This window comes from Anser brachyrhynchus, assembly GCF_964034855.1.
Source record: "Anser brachyrhynchus genome assembly, chromosome: 9".
In the NCBI taxonomy this organism is placed as follows: domain Eukaryota; kingdom Metazoa; phylum Chordata; class Aves; order Anseriformes; family Anatidae; genus Anser; species Anser brachyrhynchus.
This window is the reverse complement of record NC_137703.1, coordinates 1,335,120-1,355,391: the sequence shown is the minus strand read 5'-3', so window position 1 is coordinate 1,355,391 and position 20,272 is coordinate 1,335,120. Positions and strand designations below refer to the sequence as shown.

At 43.2% G+C, this 20,272-nt stretch overlaps 1 protein-coding gene across 8 annotated transcripts in view; it reads right to left on the bottom strand.

Annotated features, from left to right (window-relative positions):
• Positions 1 to 15,720, bottom strand: part of MME (membrane metalloendopeptidase) — a 41,893-nt gene extending 26,173 nt beyond the window's left edge. Inside the window, exons 1-8 of one of the 8 annotated variants that reach the window (XM_080604731.1) lie at positions 13,615 to 15,720; positions 10,065 to 10,234; positions 8,574 to 8,609; positions 5,119 to 5,280; positions 3,765 to 3,845; positions 2,918 to 3,013; positions 2,694 to 2,812; positions 1,594 to 1,659 (exon numbers count right to left, since the gene is read on the bottom strand). In XM_080604731.1, coding sequence (XP_080460857.1) covers positions 1,594 to 1,659; positions 2,694 to 2,812; positions 2,918 to 3,013; positions 3,765 to 3,845; positions 5,119 to 5,280; positions 8,574 to 8,609; positions 10,065 to 10,224 — 720 coding nt within the window. In that variant the 5' untranslated portion in view covers positions 10,225 to 10,234; positions 13,615 to 15,720. Of the gene's footprint in view, positions 1 to 1,593; positions 1,660 to 2,693; positions 2,813 to 2,917; positions 3,014 to 3,764; positions 3,846 to 5,118; positions 5,281 to 8,573; positions 8,610 to 10,064; positions 10,235 to 10,440; positions 10,807 to 10,894; positions 11,649 to 12,944; positions 13,496 to 13,614 lie in introns of those variants that run through there. The other 7 variants (XM_080604732.1, XM_080604733.1, XM_080604734.1 and 4 more) reach the window with 7 other exon arrangements.
• Between the last annotated feature and the right edge of the window lie 4,552 nt (positions 15,721 to 20,272).

Genomic DNA, 20,272 nt, shown 5'->3' with positions numbered 1-20,272 from the left:
GCTGTAACAGGCTGTGTGTGCTGGGAAACTCTGAGCAGCTCATGAAAAGTATTGACAACAGACTTCAAAAAGAAAGGTGGCTCACAGCATCCTGAAGGACTGAACTCTCAGTGTTATTTTTAATTAAGACAGATTATTTTGTCAGAGAGAAAGCCCATCAAACCACTGACAGCCACATTAAGTCACAAAAGAGAGAGCGCACCAAGCCTTAAAATAACATTTCAAAATACCCAAATCTGTGTATAATTTATGCAAAAAAATGAATGCAGACATTACCCCAAACCAGCAAGTAAACAGGAGTCTTCAGGTACCAATCAATGCACTTTATTTTTGGCCTAAGGATCATTGCATGGTCGTGTAGCAGTCAAAGAATTGTCAGCTAATTTCAGACAGACTGTGTAAATACACTCGGATATTTTGTGGGAACTTAGATGTCAGAGTAACGCCTGTATAAGCACAGGATCCATGCATCTTACAGGAAAAAAAAATAAAAAATCTGTTCCCAAACTCCACTTATCACTTTGTGGTGTGAAGTCCTGACAAAGGCAGAGGTTAAAGTGCAGGAGGCAGGTGCCTTGTTTAATGTGCACAGCTCAAAGGATAGAATGAGACAGCAAGAAACGGAGCCAAACACAGGTTATCAGAGTGCAAGGACGGAAGGGAGGAACAGCTCTCAGTTGAGGTACTCAAGCTTCAGGTTGGAAGGGACCACAAAACATTATCAAGTCCAACCTTTCATGGGAAAAGGGATCCTAGATGAGGTTATCTAGCACCTTGTCTATTTGCATATAAAACCTCCAGTGATGGGGGTCCCTGGGGGGGCTGTTCCAGTCACTGACAGGTCTCACTGTACCTGCTTGTTTCATGATTATTTCCTTCCAAGGGGTCCTAAAAAGTCAAGGAGCTGCTCCTCTTCTGACCTGCTTAATCATATATGAATTGCGTGGAAAACTACTACTTTTCTTCCGCGTGAATGTTCAGTTATTAAAAAAGGAAACAAAGAGAATGGGAGATAAAGGAAATGAGACAGGCTGGGGTTTTGGGGGCATAGTGACTTTAGAGGAACATGCAGTCGTCTCATCCAGTGCAGAGACAATTGGTTAGTACTGGCAACTGGAGCCGAGACAAAAAACACTTGGCTTCTAGTGCAGCCAGAAGGTCAAACAGGGACACCAGCATTAATGGCATAGTATTATAATACCAAAACTTCAGGACAGTTGTGATACTCCCTCCCATTCTTAGCCAACTTATTTCTATTTGCCCTTAATCTCATTCCTCTATATCCTGTTAATTTCCTTTCCTTTTAGCTCTGGTCTCTTGTCTTCTGACACACTTACCCACGTTAGAGTTTCTTTCTCCAGTCTGTCACACATTCTCTTCCCACCTGTAGATCAACCTTGTTTAAATTCTCATCATTATTACCTTTCTATTTCGGTTTCCCAGAGGACTCCCAGGGTTGGCATTACAATCTCTTTGGGGAGAGACTGTTCCTGCTCTTTGAGGGACTCCAACCCAACTCTTGAGGGTACACCTGCCTTGAAAATAGAGGCTAAAGCTTCTAAAGCAGTCGGTGATCTGTCAGCTCCATCTTACCTCTTTGTATGCACCAGTGCATTCATAGTAGTCACGAGAAGGCAGGCCGAGTCCAGGTTGATCAATCTGTAAAGTCAAACAAAAATTTAGAAGTGCTTAAGGACAAAATGTCATAGCATTGTACTATTCTTTGGCCAATTATAGGTTGCTGATGCCTCACTCTTGCAAAATTCTTGCCAAAGGGGAGTTTCTCTCCCATCCTGTTGCCCTCCTTTAATTCTTTCCACTCTCCCTTTATTTTTTTTGTCTCTCTCTTCAGTTTTCTTTTTCTGTTGCTGAACATGCTATATATAATCCGTGCTAAAATGCTGGATGTACAGAAAACAAAGCAGTCCCCAGACAAGCAGGGCAGTTACTCCATCTGTGGAACTCTTACATGCAAAGTAGTCAAGGATCTGTCCACCCATTTACAGGAAAGATTACCTCGTCACTGCACCTGTAACAGCTGTGTCTCCGGAGTAGCTGGTGGAGATTCACCACACACCATCCTGTCTTCTCTGGACTTTCCATTTCCAGAGTGTCCATTTTTCATCTTACATTTACAGGCAGGACACTCGGCATGCTCCTTAAGCACATGTCCTCAGCCATTTTCATATCTGTGCCAGCTGACTGCAGGTCCTGTTACTACTTTGGCATCTGAATACCTTGTAAAAACACAACCCCCTTCGTTGTGGGCTCTCTGCCATAGCCAGGTTTTCAGTGACAGAGCTTTCTGCCGGAATTACATGGAAGGAAAGTCATGCTTACTTATTTCCTTGCATGCATATCTAAGTAGATCATGTCTGTCTTCTGTCCAGTGTACATATAAGCTGTGTGTATATCTATACATGTCTCAGTTATTCTCATCTCACTGAGAACAACAATGTATGACTGCACAGAATAAAGATTTATAATCCTGAGAATGGATGATGAATATACTGTCAAACTGATAATGGAAGTTTAAAAAAAAAGCAACTACGGAGATTCACAAACTTATCTACAACTGACCGGTAAACTTCAAATCAGTAACGTTACTGCTGGCTAACATTTACGGCTGTGCTTTCTGGTTCTTTCGCTACACTTACAGGATCAGCAAGGCAATGCCACCCAGGTAGACTTACATGAATGATATGTGTTGTGGAATTTTTATCATCCGTGCCAACAAAAAAATTAATAAGGACCTTTTTCCCATATCTGGAGTTCAGCTCTGCAATAGCTGTCTCAGCTGTCCAAGAAGCACCTAGGCAAATGGAAGGTATACTCAATCTCTATTTTTGGTAAACAATGGAAAGTACAATCATTTAGAAATTCTAATGGAGAAGGAAATAAACACCAATTATCTTACCATAGGAAGACTCCCAGTTATTTGTTGCTACAGGCCAGTCAGATACATTTGGCAGCAGTCTGATTAAAGGCATTCCACCCCTGCTATCAATGGTAGCTTTTGGAAAAAATAAAATGAATTAGCATGACATTTTAAAACATATGAATGGTATACTATTATAATGTGTTCAGAATTCTGAACCTGAGCTATCTTTTCTCCATCACCACAATAGGATTATGTTCTGATGTATGACTCTTCTTCAACTTTTAATTTTTAAAATATGTTTCAGCCATGACTGCAAAACAACTTATGCAAATCCTTGGGAAGATGACATTTAAAAAATGTTATTTTGACTCTGCAAAGAGCTTGAAATAATAGCTTTAAAAATATTAATAATTTTATGGAAACTATAAAAACAAATTAGTAGCACTGCTGTTTTATTGCTCCTCATTCTAGTGACAGCATTTAGCTCAAATTCTTGAAATAAATTATCTCTGTGTCTTTAAAGAAACATAATATACGGGCTATTTTCCACCTCATCTCTGATAATTTCTACAAAATAATTAATATTTAACTGAAAGGATTTGAGTTTAAATATCTGAAGCAAACTGGTAACTCAAGAGTAATGTAATCAAACCTAAAATATCAAAGTAAGTAAAATAGGAGATACGGTACTAGTTTTACTGTTGACGTTCTTATTTGACCCTCTACCTGGTATATTTTAGTTCTCACCAAGAATTTCTAAAAAATTCTGCTCAGATACTATATGTATATAGGTATAACTGACTTTGAAAGATAGGTTTCTTGGATATCATTCTTTAGATTATATTTATGTATCCTATATGCACTAAATTCAGGAGGAACTTACTTTCATTTATGCACGAACTGTACAGAGTTTTTGCCTTCTGCACTGCTGTTATATCATTACTTCTTGGTGTGTCGAGGACATCTGAAACAGATGGCACATACATCTTAATATCTGATCTTTATGGGAAAGATAACTGAAAGAACCACAGAGGACACCATCCTGAGCACCAGAGGATGGAAGATCAGGGCTTTTGTTCCATCTCAAATTCCAGGGAAGCTTCACTATTTGAAAAATAGGGGGGAAAAGCTCTGGAGATGACATGCCTTGCAATTATGTCAGCCTGTGATAACATGTTGAGCGTAAAGGTGTGAAATAGATATTCTGTACATCATCCTCTGCAAAAGAGAATTGCCTTGACCTTTCAGTGATAGTTTTTAGATGACCGATCTGTTTGGAGAAGAGCATTGCTGTTGGGGCCCTAAGTGTACCAAGAGGCCCCAACTGCACTGACCAGCAGCCTGTAAGACTCACAGCGTCAACGGTGGGTTGAGCTGTTGGCTGAACCTGGCCATTGCCACTGCACCTGCTCTTCTCGTCTGGTCTGGGTCCTGTGGGACTCTGCCTCCTTTCTATGAGGCCTCTGTCCCTGCCTGCCTTGCGGTCACGTTTGGCTTCTGGCTCGCCTTCCCCTGTGGGGCAGCCCACTCTTGCCTCTCCTTTACAACTGCTTTGTTCCACAGGAACCGAAGCCTCAGGAAGACCGCGACATTCACGAATTGCAAGCCTGGCAAAACTAAAAGCTCTGCAAGGAGAGAACGGGTTTTGAGTCCATAGAGTGCTTTGAAGAATCTTTCATGAGTATAAACTCAGTTATTTCTTTGACTTACTTGTGTCTGAAAAAGGCGAATGTGGATAATTTGATGGTATTAGTTTGTGGAAAATGAAGTATTTGTAAGTCTATGTTGTGATTCTTTATAAAAACGCTTGCCTGCTATTTAGGATGTAGCTGATGGAATACAGATACGGAGGACAGGGCTGCCAGAGAGCAATTTCCAGCATTTCAGCTGACTTGGATACAGGCAGACCTCTTTCTTTGTCACCTAGCTTCACTGCTCCTGTTAGTTCATGGGGGTAATGATACAGATTTCAGTTATAATACGCAGATGAGCACACAGAGTTCAGATATCAGAAAGGTCAGGTCTATTCAGCTCTGCCCCAGTGTCAGACACAACAGCTTAACTTCCAAAGCATTCTCTGAGCAAACAGTTTGTAGTGGTTTTATCCTGAACTGAACATAAAGAAACTGAAATATTTAGTAGTATTTTAAGCTTTGCTAGATAACCACATCTTCTTAGGATTACATGTAAGCCAAAGAAGAAACTTTATATAGTCCACAAACATAAACCCTACTGACCTTTTAAAACAACTTCTAGTTCATCTCTTAAAATGTCAAAGTTACTATAACGGGAGCTGGTTTCTGGAATGACGTTCTTCTTAAGCCATCCTCCACAGGCATATTGGTAAAAATCATGACAAGGCTCTGCAGTCGTGTCCATGTTCTCAATGATTCGGGCTGCTGTAATATAAGACAAATCAAGGTGTGAAGACTTTTTAGACAAAAGCAGTGAATCCCCCCCCCCTTTTTTTTTTTTCTTTTTTTGCTCTGATGGGGAAAATAACAAGTAGTTTTCCTTTAGTTTAGAATAGGCTCATGTTTACTATCGTGTTCTAGACCAAGCAAAGTACTAGTCAGTAAACAAAAAATTGCTATTCTTTTACTGCGCACAACACACATACATTTCTATTGCCTGTGTTTGCTGATGGGTAAACTGACTCTAATGTTGCTACTTATTGTGAGTGGTTACTTGGTTATAAAATGTTGAATTTACTGACTTATACTTCTTTGTATTGAAACGTGGTGAAAAGAGAAATTAAAAGCACAAGACATATAGGTTAAGTATCCAGTGTGATGTAACTTAAGTAATTAGGTATGATGCTGGCTTAGCTGAATCTAATCTATTTCAATACAATAATGATTTTTTTTTTTCACTGTTTAAATTCTTGTCAGGAAAGTTTTCCTATTAATGATTTCCTGAACTGACATTTGATTTTCTAGACCTATTCTACAGTTTTTCTAGAACTGACACTGCCTCTTGATGTCCCTCTTGACCCTATTAAAGTGGCTGGTCAAAGACTAACTGGTCAGTGACTGATCGTGACACAGGATTCCCTTTTTAAACCTGTTTTCTTGATGACAGTTTCCCAGCTGCTGTTCATAAACTTACTGCACTTTTTCTTTTTTGTCTACTTATTCCACCTAGCTTGTTTTCACCACTAGTATGCTAGCACTAAGGGAAGGAGAGATGCTAGGAGCCAAGCAACAGCTAGTGAGACCTCTGATTTGCCAGAATACTGAATATCCTTCCCGTTTTTCAGACATTATTTTTAGTAAATGGTGAGGCTTGTGATTATAAGTGTTCATTCCTCCCACATGGGTGAGTCAAATATTTATAGTTATTTCTCCAGTATTTTCAATATTTTCCGTGTCTCTTATGCTGGTGGAAATGAGAGGTGTGGGCAGCCTGTAGTATTTATGTTGACTGGCTTTTTTTTTCCCACCTGCTTTTCTTGGGATCTTCAGTTGGCTAAAGAAAGTTATATTTGAGGCCAACATCTGATGTAATTTTGTTATCAATGAAGCCTTGAAACATATGCTTGGTGTCGACACGTGAATTGCCCCTTTGAAGGGGAAGTGGGACCACTTATGCTGGACAGAATCCTAAACATGCTCTAAGTTATTTATGAGTTGATACTTGTGCCCAGGGGAGATTTATGATAAGTTCAAGGCTGTACATTGAGACATTTTTGCCCTGCAAATATTAAGTGTGAGACTGATGAATATTTTGTTTTTTAATTCTAACGCAGGGCAATACATACTTTTACAAATAAAGTTTATACACAGTACACATTTCCTTCGTCCTCAGTATTGCTTTGATGAACCAGTGTTGGTTGATTCATATTCTTACTTGTTTATTTGACTTCCTAACTGTGACCAAAGAATACAGAGCCTTCTCAATTACTTTTAATGATTAATTTTATTGTAGTACTCATGATTGCCAGTTGTTGCTTTAACAGCTTACAAATAAAGTAATAAAAGCTGGCATAACAACCAGTGACCTGGGGAGGGTATGGGAGAAACACTATGTGCTTACCTAGGCAAAATTTATATGAGAGATCAAAATTTCCTATTCTCATCAGTCTGTGTTGTTTGAGCTCAGGAAAATTAGCAGAGTTTGTCAGCATATTCAAAAAATGTTTAGGTGTACAAATTACATGGTAACTTTAAATGCCACACTGCAATAGATTTCACAAACTTTGATAACGTTATCATGCAGTTACTCACATTGTACCCTGTATATAACCAATTGAATTTACATTGCATTTTTTCTTCTGGTCATTTATTTGAAGCTCCTCTATTAAATGTACTATAAATTCTGTCAGTATCTGCACTTTATTCTTTTTCAGTGGCTTGTTCCTATTGCAAAATTTTGAAATACATTGGGAAAAAAATCACAATATTGGCCAATTCTGGTGTAAGGCATTACCATTTCACTTAATGCCTATACCTAATTATATTTCCTGAAAGTTAATACTTCCTGCTTTCTATGTGTATTTAACTTGGCTGTCTGTTATCCTACATGGTCTGGAAGGAGAACTCAAATTAAATGTGGAACAAAATCCTGATTTGAACTAATATTACACTTACGGATTCATCCCAGTAAGATTAAGGAGCAAAAAACAGTTTTCTCTTGTTTAAGGACTTTTTTATTATTATTAAAGTTGATTAATTTTGTTATTAAATGATACAGTTCTGAAAAGCTTTGTGAACTCTGTTGTGAATTCTTTGAGCGCTGAAGGCTTGAGCAGCCCCTAGCTAACCATTCTGGACCCCTGGTTCGCAGCATTCTGATTCTGGAGTCAAGAACTCACTCACTGTAGTGACCACCTAACTGAATTAGCCTTTTCTGTGAGTAATTCCTTATCAACACTCCCATTTAAAGAATTTAATGATCATATAGGTGTAGAGGAGGCCCAGCACTTCTATAGCAATTTCTGCCTTAAATGCATTATACCACGGTGGGACAGGGAAAACCTGGCTCAGTAAATAACTAATCTAACACTTTAAAATTCAAGCTGGTCACTCCAAACTTTGCTTAGAGCTATGCATTCTAAATAATTTACACTCAGATGCAGTATTTGGAATTGAATTACAGTTCTGTAATGGCTAACACACCTGAACATCATGTGGGGGGCCCCTTATCCTAACTGCTCCCTTTGTTGTAAGGAAAACAAAGACATCATTGCTACAGCAGTGTAATAGACCGGACAGATTTTTAGGTGCTTCTGGTGATTGACCCTTGCTAGGCAGAAACACGTCTTAATGCTGCAGGTTATGATATGGTCAGAAGTGTTCTAGTTTGGTGTCATTGCTTTTGCATCTGTTTTTATCTTATTTTAGGTATAGCGCAACAGCTAAAACTTAAGTATAGAGATTATAACTCATTAGATACACTGGTTGCCTCCCCAGAATCCTACAGTATGGTGTACAAATACCAAGTCTTAACAGCATTCCTTGGAGAGTCTAAGTCTTGAACTAGCCTGACCCCAATGACTTTATAAGATCTGACAAATCACATCACAAGATTTTACATTTGTAGAAGAAATATGCTAAGAAAAAGTTTTGGGTGAGCAGATCTCATGCCTCAATGTGCCATATTTGACTGCAGTTAGCTGGGAAAATTATGTGCTTATATATATATATATTTAAGTACATAAATGTATTTAAAAGGTATATATTTTCATTCTTACCTGATTTTATACAGTCTGATGTCTTGCAAACCCCATCTAAAAAAGGATACAATCATACTTTTAATTTCTACTGAATGTCAATATAATAAAAGCTCCTGTAATTTTTACTTCCATGGGCAGTCACCTTAGAAATTGCATTTAACTGCAGTGTACAGTAAGATAAAGATAAAAGGACACCATATATTCAGAAAGCGAATATTTATAGGATCAGGTTCTAAAAATACCATTACCTTCATCCCTTTAGGGTCACTCAGTGCTAGTCACCCATCATGCACAATTTTTGTAGTCAGAAGAAAATATTCTATCATTCAATTAGAGATGGTAAAAATATTATTTTTACAAAAAAAAAAAAGAAAGAATAAGTTTGGAGGAAAGAAAGAACACGTGCTGAAGAGAGTTGCAAAGTTAGTTTGAATTTAGCAACTCCCAACAAAGACAAAAACATTTTGGAAGAATTATATGAAAATCCTGAGACATTCATTCTGAAGCCCTTTAAACAAAACAAAAGGTTCCAGAACATGAAGATACTTCCTTCTGAGACCTCAGAAATACAGCATTTTTTATTTTTCATTTCAAAACGGCATTTTGCCGTTCCATAATCAAATAATACTATAATAAAAAGCTTAAATTAAAATTATTATGTACTTTAAAATGAAATGAAGCATTTCATTGCTGATATAACGAAACATTTTAATTTGACACAAAAAGGAATTTTGAGTTTCCTTGCATTGTCTTTTCCAAAAATTATCAGAGTACTTCTGCCTGAACTGAATTATTTTCAAATATTTTGGTATGACCAGTGAACCACAAAACCTTTTCATATGACTATACCCATTAAGAATTTTTGCAGCAATAGCTGCAAAAAAAATAGGAAAAAAAAGGAAAAAAATAGGATTTTTGTACATATACAGGAATATGGAAGAAACACTGTAGTTTGGTTTTCTTCAGAAGCATTGTATTTTGTATTTTTCTGCTTACTGACGCATTAATTACAAACAGAAATATTGCTAAGACAGAACAAGCAGATGGTTTGTGTTTACCACAACCTTGCATGAACAAATTAACTTAGAGAGTCCTAGTTGGAAAAATAGCAATTTTGTGTCAGTGCCCAGCAATAATGAGTGGGGATGCAGCTTTACATTTCATGTAATTGTGTCATACTGTTAATCACATATGTACGAGATACAATTATGATGTAGCTGTTATTAATCATTTAATTTTATACAGTGGGCAAGGTACAGTCTTCCACTATCAGGCAAATACTTCTGAGCTGACCATTTAAAATTTTTTCTTAATGTTTTCTGTCTAGCAGTTATATATACCATGCAACATAGACTTTTCTAATACAACATTTTAATGTATTGAATCTTCAGTATTTTTTCCAGTATGAACAGCTGAATTCTATCTGATGAAGCACTTTTGCATAATTACTTAAAATACTTTTACATTAGTATGTATTTGTACATTGAAAGACACTTTAAATGTACTCACCATCATAAGTCGCATACAGAACTATCATTGTGATTGCTACAATAGCTAGCAGAATCACTACAACAGTTAGCCCTATTTCCAGGCCACTCCATCGCAGTTTCTTCTTTGGTTTTGGAGTATTCATTTCAGTTATATCCATCTGGCTTTCTGACTTGCCCATAACCTAGTGTCTGAAAAGGAAAAAGGAAAATTCTCTGGAGGACTTACGCTGAATCATGGGTCTTGAAATTGGCTTCTCAACAGCACAGTAACAAAGATGTTTCCTGGGTGAATTTTCACACTTGCACAGTTTATTTGTAACATTTCTAGAAAGACATGACATTAAAAATGACATCCTTTTCTCATAGACAAACACACACACACACACGGTACATACCATGTACTACTTGTCATTTATGGAGAACAGAAGAGTGGTGTTCCTTCACATGAAGAGGCCACCAAACAGAAAGGGAAGGCCAACAAACCAAACCCTATGTAATTTAATCTTGCACGATGGTACAGGAGTTCACAAGCAAGCAAAAGCAAGTCTTCCCTGCTTGAATAAAAATTAACTTAATCTGCCAATTACTTATCTGCTGCCAAAGGTCAAAATATGCCATTGTGCTTCGCTGTCATCTTTTAAAATATCGTGTAAGCAATTCTTGACTACAGCTTTACAGCTGTCACCGAAAATAGCAAAAAATAAAAAAATAAACCCTCAGGCTCTGCTGGGAGCTTGCCACACTCACACTGAAGATAATGACTCTTTACAGTGATCTTTAAAGAAGTGCAACCAAGTCCTCTCGTTTGAGGTTAGAACACTGTAAATTAGAAGTAACTGCGGTACGTACATGCAAAACCGGGGGCGACTAGACTCATCCTCACTCATGGAATGTGAATGCCGTCGTAGATTTTAAGATTGTACTTCTGTCGCTCGTTAAGATCACCTGGCTACCTTTTGCAGCGCTGCTGTTGTATAATTCTTTGCTCTCTCTCTTCGTATACTCCCATTTGCTTAGGGCCAGGTCATTTTCTCTGCTGGCAGAGATTCGTATTCCTATACACACAGCAATGCTGTTGTCCTCAGTATCTCACAATGAAAACTTGACAGCTTCTATTCGCAGCATTTCCTGGAGATCCTCTTGTATTCTTCACACCCTTTCCCCCCTACTCTTTGTACGCAGGGGTAACAGCAGTAAGGGAACCCCTCTCAGCTTCTACATCCATTCAAGCCCAAGACTTGTACTTCATTTATTTGAAGCTGTTTCAAGTTGTGTATTGCTGGCTTGGATTCATCTTTGTCTCTTCAAGCTGCTACAATCTTTCAGACATCCAGTCTTTTCTTCTCAGCGCCTTCTGTTTCTGATTTCTATTCCTTGGTTTCAATTATCTCTTCCCCCCTTTTCATGCCCACCTCACAAGCTAGCTCCTCCTCTGCAAAAACATGTCACTAAAGTGTGTATGCTTATGAATAAAACAAAAATATTAAATAATGCAGTATCATGGACCTAAGTAAACAGAGACTTTGTGTTCCACGTGGTTATGCAATAGCTGGTTCAGTGGATCCTTGGACACTATCACACTGACACTGTTTATCCAAATGAACGAGAAAACATTTCAGTTGAGTGTCTCATCTCCACCTCTGTCACTACCGCCTGGTGCCAGCAGGATGTGGGAAGTGACCAGCAGGGCCAGGATCAGGGGTCTTCTGTAGCTCCGGAGGCTGGTGTCCCGCAAGGTCTGCCCAGCCTCTGCCTTTCCACATCTACAGGTACCATTTCAGCCACTTGCACTTTCCTCATGGGCCGCTATTTTGCTCTGAAGAGTAGGTTTTTGGCCAAATCAGCAAGTGGTTTCTGAGACACAGGACTGAAACCCCACAGAACCATGCACAAGTGAGAGCTATGTACAGAAACTTGCCCTGCATTAACTGTGAGCTAGAAATTTGTAAGTAATGTAACGACAAGTTAACCATGATACCCTTCTCTCTTTGATCATACAAAGCAGCAGAAAATGTTATTTCTACGGACTGAATGCTGACCAGTGCCCAGAATCCTCTGAATACTTGGAGCCTAATGTAAGAAATGATGTTTGCCTTCTGCCTCTGAAAGTGTCTTTAAAGCACTGAAAACGCAGTTTATTAGGGCAGCAAGAACTCCTGTACCTTTCATGTGCTCATATGTTCCTTGCAGTCAGCTAAGTTTTTCCAAGTGAGCTAATCTTTCTGCTCCTGCAGGAGTGTTCCTCGTGTTTAAAGGCATCCCACTGACTAATCTTTACCTCTGGTTATTTAGAGAACTTATCCCGTCTGCATCAACGACCACCAGGCAAAAGCTTCTTTCTGCGCTAATTGCAAGCGCAGCAAAAGTATAAGACTAATTTAAGCAGATACAAGGTTAGGTATTACGGTTTTCTTACGTTTCTTAGTGCTCCCGTGATTCCCTCTACCAACTAAAGCCTGGATACAACAGACAGCCGAAATTACTTTGTCCGATCCCGGTCTAGGTGGCACGGGGGATTAATTAGCCACCTTTTCCTTCGGGGACGCGCACGCTTGAAGCTGGCCGGTGGCACGCCCGGCTCTCAGGGCAGCCTCCAGAGCGTCCCCAAAGCACCCGGCCCCTTCGTGCCCCCGGGCCCTCGGGGCGGCGGGCGGCCCTCGGGGCTCCGTGCCGCAGGGGAGGGGGGCACGGCGGCCGCCGGGGGGCGCCCCGGGCCCGGCGGGAGGGGCCGCGGGCGGGGAGGGGCCGCCAGGTCGGTACCGCGGCCCCGGGGCCGCTGCCGGCCGGGGAGGCGAGCCCCGAGCCCCGAGCCCCGCCGGGGGGCTCCGTGCTCCCGCGGGGCCCGCCCGAGCCCCCCGCGGGGCGCCCGCCCCGTCCCGCCCCGCGTCCCCGCACTCACCGGGCGCCGCTCGGAGGGGTCCGGCCGCGGGGCCGCCACGCGCATCCCCGGGCGGCGGCGGCGGCGAGGGGCGCCCCGGGCCCGCGGGCGGCGGCGGGGCGGCGGCGGGCAGCGGCGGTCCGGCGGAAGGCAGGCTCAGGCCGTCGGGGCGCCGGGCGGCCGCCGGCGGGGCTCAGCGCCCGGCTCGCCCGCGGGCAGCGGCGGGGACGCGGGGCGCCGGCATCGCCGGGACATCAAAGCCCGGGGGCGCTCCCCGCTGCCCGCCGCCTCGGAGCGGGGGAGCCGTGGTGTGGCCGGCGGCCGAGCGGTTGTGCGGGTGACCTGGAGGCTCCTTCCTCTTCGCGCTCATAAGCACGCGGTGGGGCAGGGAACAAGCGAGCAGGCTCCCCCCCGCCCCGGCGGCACCGAGCCGCGCTCTTCGCCTCGCCGAGCCTCCCCCGGGCGCCGCGGTGGAGGCGCGGGGGGAAGGATGCGGCCGCGGGCGGGCGGGCGGCGCGACCCACGCGGCCCGGGCCGGGGCTGCCCCACCGGCGGCCCGGGGGAGCCCCCGCGGCGCCCCGCCGCCGGCCCCGGCCGCTGCCGGGGGGAGGGCAGGGCGAGCGGCTGCACGGCCGCGGGGCTCGCTCCCGTGCGCGCTCGGTGCCTGTGCCAAGTTAAAGCAGGCACGTACCCTCCGCAGGCTCTGAGGTCCTCGCTCACCCAAGGATTTCTGCTCACGAGAGAGGCAGCTGCAACTTCGTGCCCGGAGAGGCAGCTCTGAGCTACCGTCGGATTTATCAGGCAGCCAATATCAAAAGATACTCGTTTCCTTCTTACTAAGTTTCGTGCGAATAGTTTCATTTTTACTAATGAAGAGGCAAACGCCAGAAGAAGCAGTACGAGCCGCTGCCACTCCTCTCTCTCGAGCCAGATACCCTGCTCCCTTTTGCTGCCTCCCTAAAGGCACCCATATTGCCTCTAAGGCACGAACGGCAGCTGAAATTTCTGAAATCTTTTATCACCAACTACACACGCTGCAACATCCACTGCTTGCGAGAGGCAACCTTCCCCTGCTCTTAGAAAAGTGGAAACCGAGAAGTGGCTTCGTGCTGGAACTGCACAGAGAGTGGTCCACGGAGCGCATGCAATGAAGAGGGGAGGGCAACCAGGTATCAGCAGAGCAGAGCAGGTAAAAATGAAGCACTTTTGCAAAATGAGCATATGAAGAAGGAACAAGAACAAAAAAGGGTTTAGTCCCTGAACAGAAAAGGCAATAGTAAGTACCCAAAGTAGGCAAGAAAAAAAGTCTAGAGAACAGAAACGTTGCATTTTCTTACAGTTAAGAGTGGGAAAAATGCTGGTTCTACCATTTCCAGAATCAGCGTTCAAATTAATGTAAGCATCTCACCTGCAGCCTTTCCTGCATTAATTCTTGCAGAGTCCCACTCCAGCGACTGGAAGAAGCCATCTGCTCCTGCAGGTCAGTCCTGACATTACCTGCTGCCTTCAAGTCACCCCGACACAACCAGTGCAAAATCTCACCAATCAATGCAAGGACAGATGAGTCATTAAGACTATTGTACGGCCCTAATTACGGCAAAGCTGGACAAGCAGAGGGTAATGTGTGTGGACAGACAACTAAAATGGCAACAAAAGGACTTCCTTCAGAATTTTTAGGTAAACCAAAAACCTGCCTTATTCACCGCAAAGGGAGAGAAAAGGGAGACACTCGACTGGAAATCTTTTAATAGTCCGATAGAACTGACATGCCTGACGTGCAGTGTGAGAGTTTCCACTCCTGGAGAACCTCGTGCTTGGAAAAGCAGTCGGACATCGGTATATCTGAAGGCTAAAGGAGGTATGACCTGTGATTCAAGTACTGTAATTCCTGTGTGGGCCTCCTTTAGGGAAAACTCCCACCAAGTAAATAGTGTAGTATCCTGTCTAAAACCCATTATCTGTGCTCCCACGGACAATCAGAGAAAGAGGAAGCTTGTACTCGCAGACTATGTTGTAAGCCTGCGATAGAGCTGGAAAATCCCTCGGTCAGCACAGCCACACCGCTCCTGCTGCAGGCTGGCCCCTCAGCTGCCCGCTGCTGACAGCTCCCTGCGAACGCGTGCGCTCCTTGGCTCGCGGGACTGTCCCCCTGCCACCCACCAAGGTGCGCCTCAGCTGCCTCGCGCGCTTTCAGTAGGTGGTGTACACACTAAGCTCCTTCTTGCAGTGACCTTCAGGCTCTGCCTGTGAGCAGCTTCTACAAATTCCTAGCTGAGATCAGGAGTGTATGTGATTATTTTGTATGCCCTCTGAGTTTAGAGATAAGAGAAGATGTACAGCCTCATTCTATTAATGGAAATACTCTGTGCATTGATAAGGTACACCCTCATGCCAAGATGAACCAAAGAGCACATCACAGCTTGCATTAATTACTGTCAAATTCTAAGTATTTTCTTTCTTCTTATTCAGCTTTGTCATCTTTCTGGTATTATAATTTCACAAAGATGAGAAAAAAAAAATAAAAACACCCCCCCCCAACCTACAACAGAAAGCTCACCCCAAAACTGAAAACATAATGAAACCCTCACACTTAGAGATGATAATAAATGGTTTGTCCTTATGACCCTTCTGAGTTATCTTATGCTTGAGTAATCTTCCTGCTTTCGGTGAGAAAGACAGCAGGATTAAGCGTGTGCAGGTCCGTCCTTCGGGGATAAGTTTAATGGAGTCTGGTGCTACTGCCGACAGTTCTCTGTACTTCTGATGGACAACCACCAAATTGAAACAAATACGTGGTAAATTTAAAGAACCAAATAATACTCAGTGGACGATTTAGAGTCAGAAAATGAAAAAAAAAAACAGTTAATGAATCAACACAGTGTCATTAAATCAGCGTCTTTGCAAAATAAAGGTTTCTGGTCTATACTAACTTAAGATGACATAGTGGTACTACTACCTCCTAAAAATCAGTGGCTAGAGAAGAAAGCTTCTCCAAAAACTGTGCCCGCGGGTAGTTCGGAACACACAAAATGCACTGTCCGGCCCTGAGCAAAACAAACTGCGTCACAATAACTGACAGCAGTAAGACCTTATTCTCAGTATGACCTCTGGATGACACTTAGGAAATTAGGACTCATTTACATTACTGTGAAACAGAGTTGATGATACTCGTTGTATTTCCTTTTGGGAAAGCTCACTTTCCCAAAGTAACAAAGTCAACGTTCAAGAAGCAGACAGCTGCCAACTTTAATGCTGCCTATGTGACTGTGACGGCCCATCCTAATCCTGTTACATTCTTCTCCCTGTCAAGTCCGATGTTGTAGGCAGCAAAAGAAAATGGAAAATCTCCTGCCTTCTGTCCCTGGTCTGGGGCACGGTGAACGCGGTGGGGCTGTGGGAGAATGTAGATGCCAGAGTCTAACACGCTGGGAATATAGGCAGGGTTCTTTGGGTACATTTATAATGAATCCAAGTCTGGGTGATTTTTCATTTAGGAAAGTAAACAGCCTAGGCCTCACATATATGCTTCAGTGCCTAAATTATTCAGGTCTAATTGTATTGTATTACAAAGCTTTGTCTTTGTAGCTGACAGTCTTTGTACCGTAACTGATTTGCAGGTGTTCGCAAGCCTGAAAAAATGTTTGTCCAAAAAGCAGTGCTTTTTTTTGCTATTTTTGAGCCTGCCTAAAAGCACAATGCTTCAATTAATACAGTCTAATAGGCTTTTGGGGGTCCTAGGATCCCGCCACACTGGCGATCATAGTTGTGGTACTGGAAAACAGTGCGTGTTTTTTGTGGAAGAAGTGGGTAAAAAATAAAGTAAGGTAAGACTGTATGTGATATTTGCTAACACATAAAAGTTATTAGTAATGTATGCACAGAAGCAAGAGGTAAGAGACAGGATTTGGATGAGTTAATTGCCATGTTTCCTGCACAGTTCAAGTATGACTTTGCAAAGCTCAGTCACACTTGGGCTTTTCCGGTTCACTTCAAAACCACAGCTTTGCAAAAAGCATACAAGCACAGAGAGGCCTTCAGTCCAGCAGCTACTGGAGCAGAGACTACCACGGACGTACAACGCGTACGCTGCCAATAGCACATGATGTTTCCGAGTAGTCGCCAGTGTTTGGGCTTCCAAGCGTGGCAGCCCCCCAGATGCAGCGCCAGCCGCGCCAGCGATGCTCCGGGCTCTGCCCAGCATCTCCCTCGCGGTGCCCTTCGGCTGTGCTTACCCCAGGGAGCCGCCAGCACGGCCTGGCTGCCGGCGAGCTGCGTGACTGCTCCGGCTGCTGCAAGCTGTGCTCAGCAGCAAGGAAAGGGCAGCGGCTGCGTGGCGCTGAGGAGGAGGCGGCGCTGCCTCTGCCAAGGCGTGGGCAGCTCGCACCTCATGCCGTGCTGCACCCCGAACCTTCTGGAAGGCCGACGAGGCGGAGGCTGAGGCAGAGGCTGAGGTGGCCAAGGCCGAGGTGCCCAGTGCAGCAAAGCTAAGTGACTCCTGTGCCCATTCTCCCGCGTCGGAGGAGGGCTCCGGATGCACCGCGGTACAGGAGCAGGGCCCTTCAGGTCACCCCTCAGCGGGGTGGCTCTGCCTCGGGTGCGCTTAAATGTGGCGGGGTTGTGGGGCTGCAGGGAACGTGCCTTGGGAGTCAGTCCTGGTGAGGAATCAGCGCAGCGTCGTTGCCGACAGGAAAACAACAACCCACCCTACTTGCCTGTTTGTATTTGTTCGTGAGGAGGTATTTCATGTTTAAACATAAACACTTGTGTTTTGGAGAAGTTAGCTGCTTGCATCACCTCAAAAGCTTAAACTTGGATTTTTGTTTTGTTAGAATTTACATCATCTTTATTATTCTCAGGCCTCAGGGCTGGTAATTTCCTGTCTGCCTTTCTCGCAGAGCTGGATCTTGCCAGGAGCCCCGGGGCAGGGAAGTGGAGGCAGGCGCCAAGAGATGGGGCCTGTGTGGGTCGGGCGGCGCGGGGGGTGCCAAGGGTGTGCTCCTGCAGGAGATGCCAACAGCAGCAGCAGGCACTGGACAGAGAGCAAGTCACGGACGGGGAGATACGTGCAGACCACGATGGTGGCTAATATTTTGAGTTAAAAACTTGAAAAGCGTATGCATGCTTTGTATTTCTCCAGGCTAAATGATAGAAGCTAGATTCTACTGAATAATGAGATGAAGGCTAATAATATATTGGACTGTTTGAAGCAGAGTTGAAATGCCTAGTGAGTCCGTACAAGATAATTAAAGTTCAACCCACAAAATATACGAACACAGGTCTTGGCGGTGTGTGGTTGTTAGTTTTGTTGTTATTTGTTTGTTTGTTTGTTTTGATCTTTTCTGTAGTCCACATATGTCTTGGTCATCTAGGAAGTGTTATTTGACCAGCCTTACTCAGGCTTCAGACTGGAAGGCACGGAGTGAGTTTACGAAAGGTCCTATCCTGGTGACAGAGGGTACGTGAGTTGGAACAGATTTGTGCAATTAAGTACTTCTATTGAAAAAGAAAACAGAGGGCTGTTTTGGATTCCTCCAAGTTTCAAATCAAGTGTGTTCTCCAAGCTCTGGTGAATTTTGTAAGGGTATGTGCCTGCTGAACTGTCCTCGTTGTGATAACGGTACTTTTAGAATACCTTACCCGAGTGCTGGCTCGGTGCTGCCTGGAACTGTTCTGATTCAGAACCAAGGTGTAAAAGCACCAACAGGTGAAGAAAACTTATGTGTGGTACTTGGGAAAGACAGACTACTTTTTTTAATAATATCCAGGAAAAGAACAGATTCTGAGTGGTCTGAAGTGGTCTGAAGGGCAATAATCGGCCTTGCATTTAGCACTAGAAATTTTGAGTGATACTGTGTAAAGTCTTAAATGAGCCTTGTTAATGTGGATGCTTGAATATAGCATCCTGGCAAGCTCATGGGTGTTATGTATAGGATGGCATTCTGCTGAAGTACTGCACATCCGTATCATGTGTTGGCCACATTTGACCATTTATAGACAAGCAGCCTTTTATCAGGAGAGATGAATTCTTTGAAGAACAGATCCTGGAGTATGTATTTTATCAGTACGGTGGAAAAATGTCAGACTGGTACAGCCACTAATGAGGTTACACCTCACCAAAGGGTGTGATTCTTCTCATTGTCATTATGTTAAAAAGATGAGCCGTTGACATACTGCAAACCTAATAAACATACTAAACACTGAAGGCTATGTTTGCTCAGAGTGTTGAGTAGAGTTATAATCAAGAGGATTATTAAGGCTGGAAGGTATTTAAAATGAGAGGAAAGAAATGTCTAAATTTAGGATGAGAGATTAAAAATATTCATAAATATTGTCTAAGTCACTGGAAAACAATCCATCACAACAGTAAGTAACCTCACCTTGCCTGGCATAGCAGGAAATTAGTAGTCAGTTTTCTCTTCTTTCTTGCTGTTTGCATACTAGGTTAAAGTTTCTTTTCCCCATCTGAATGACATAAGCAAATAGACTGCAAGAAAAATAAGTTCTGTTTCAATGTCACAGATTAGCTGGCTGCACGTCTCTGGACAATGAGATAATTTGAACAAAGTCCATTACTTAAATGTCTCTTTTTGGTCTTTTCTTAATCATCAATGGCAAAGTACAAGGCTTGCATAACACAAGCATTGTATAGAAAATGGGAGGAAAAAACCAACACCTTGACTCTGGACTGTCAGAGCGCAGTGAGATTTGTCCTGCTCCAAACCATCCTTCTTGGGTCACATCAAATAAGATTAGTTTTTCTATTTCTGTATGGTATACAGTAGCTTTTGTGGAGTGCCTTGAAGTAAGGAGGAGCAAAACTTTGGTATGCATGAGTCTGAAAGTGGGCAAATAAATCTCTATTGATTGTTTCAGTGAGGACTCGTCCTGCCTCCACTGAAGCCCGTGGCAAAGCTTCTAATAACTGTAACCGTGAGGTCAAGTCATAGGATATCATTTAGCCCTGAAAAATTTTGCCCTTTAGTTAGGTGCCTGAGTGTGGTATTTAGCTGCATAAGTGCAGTACCATATGTCTGAGCATGCATAAAACACAGCACCTACCATGAAAGCAAATACCTGCTCTACGTTCAGCTTAAAAGGCATCATCGTGCCTCTGGTGGAGTTCTGCAGTGACAGCTGGTCACTTACAGAGGCTGGGTCTGGCCCCTGATGAAGCACACTACCTCTGGGAAACACGGGCGCAGCGACAAAGAACTGGTCCTGTATTGTTGTGTAGAGGGGTGGCATGGCATCAACAGCTCAATATTTTCCCTTGATTTACTTACACTTGGCTAAAAAACGCTTACACAATGCAAGTGATATTCTTTTATTTATTTATTTAATTATTTATT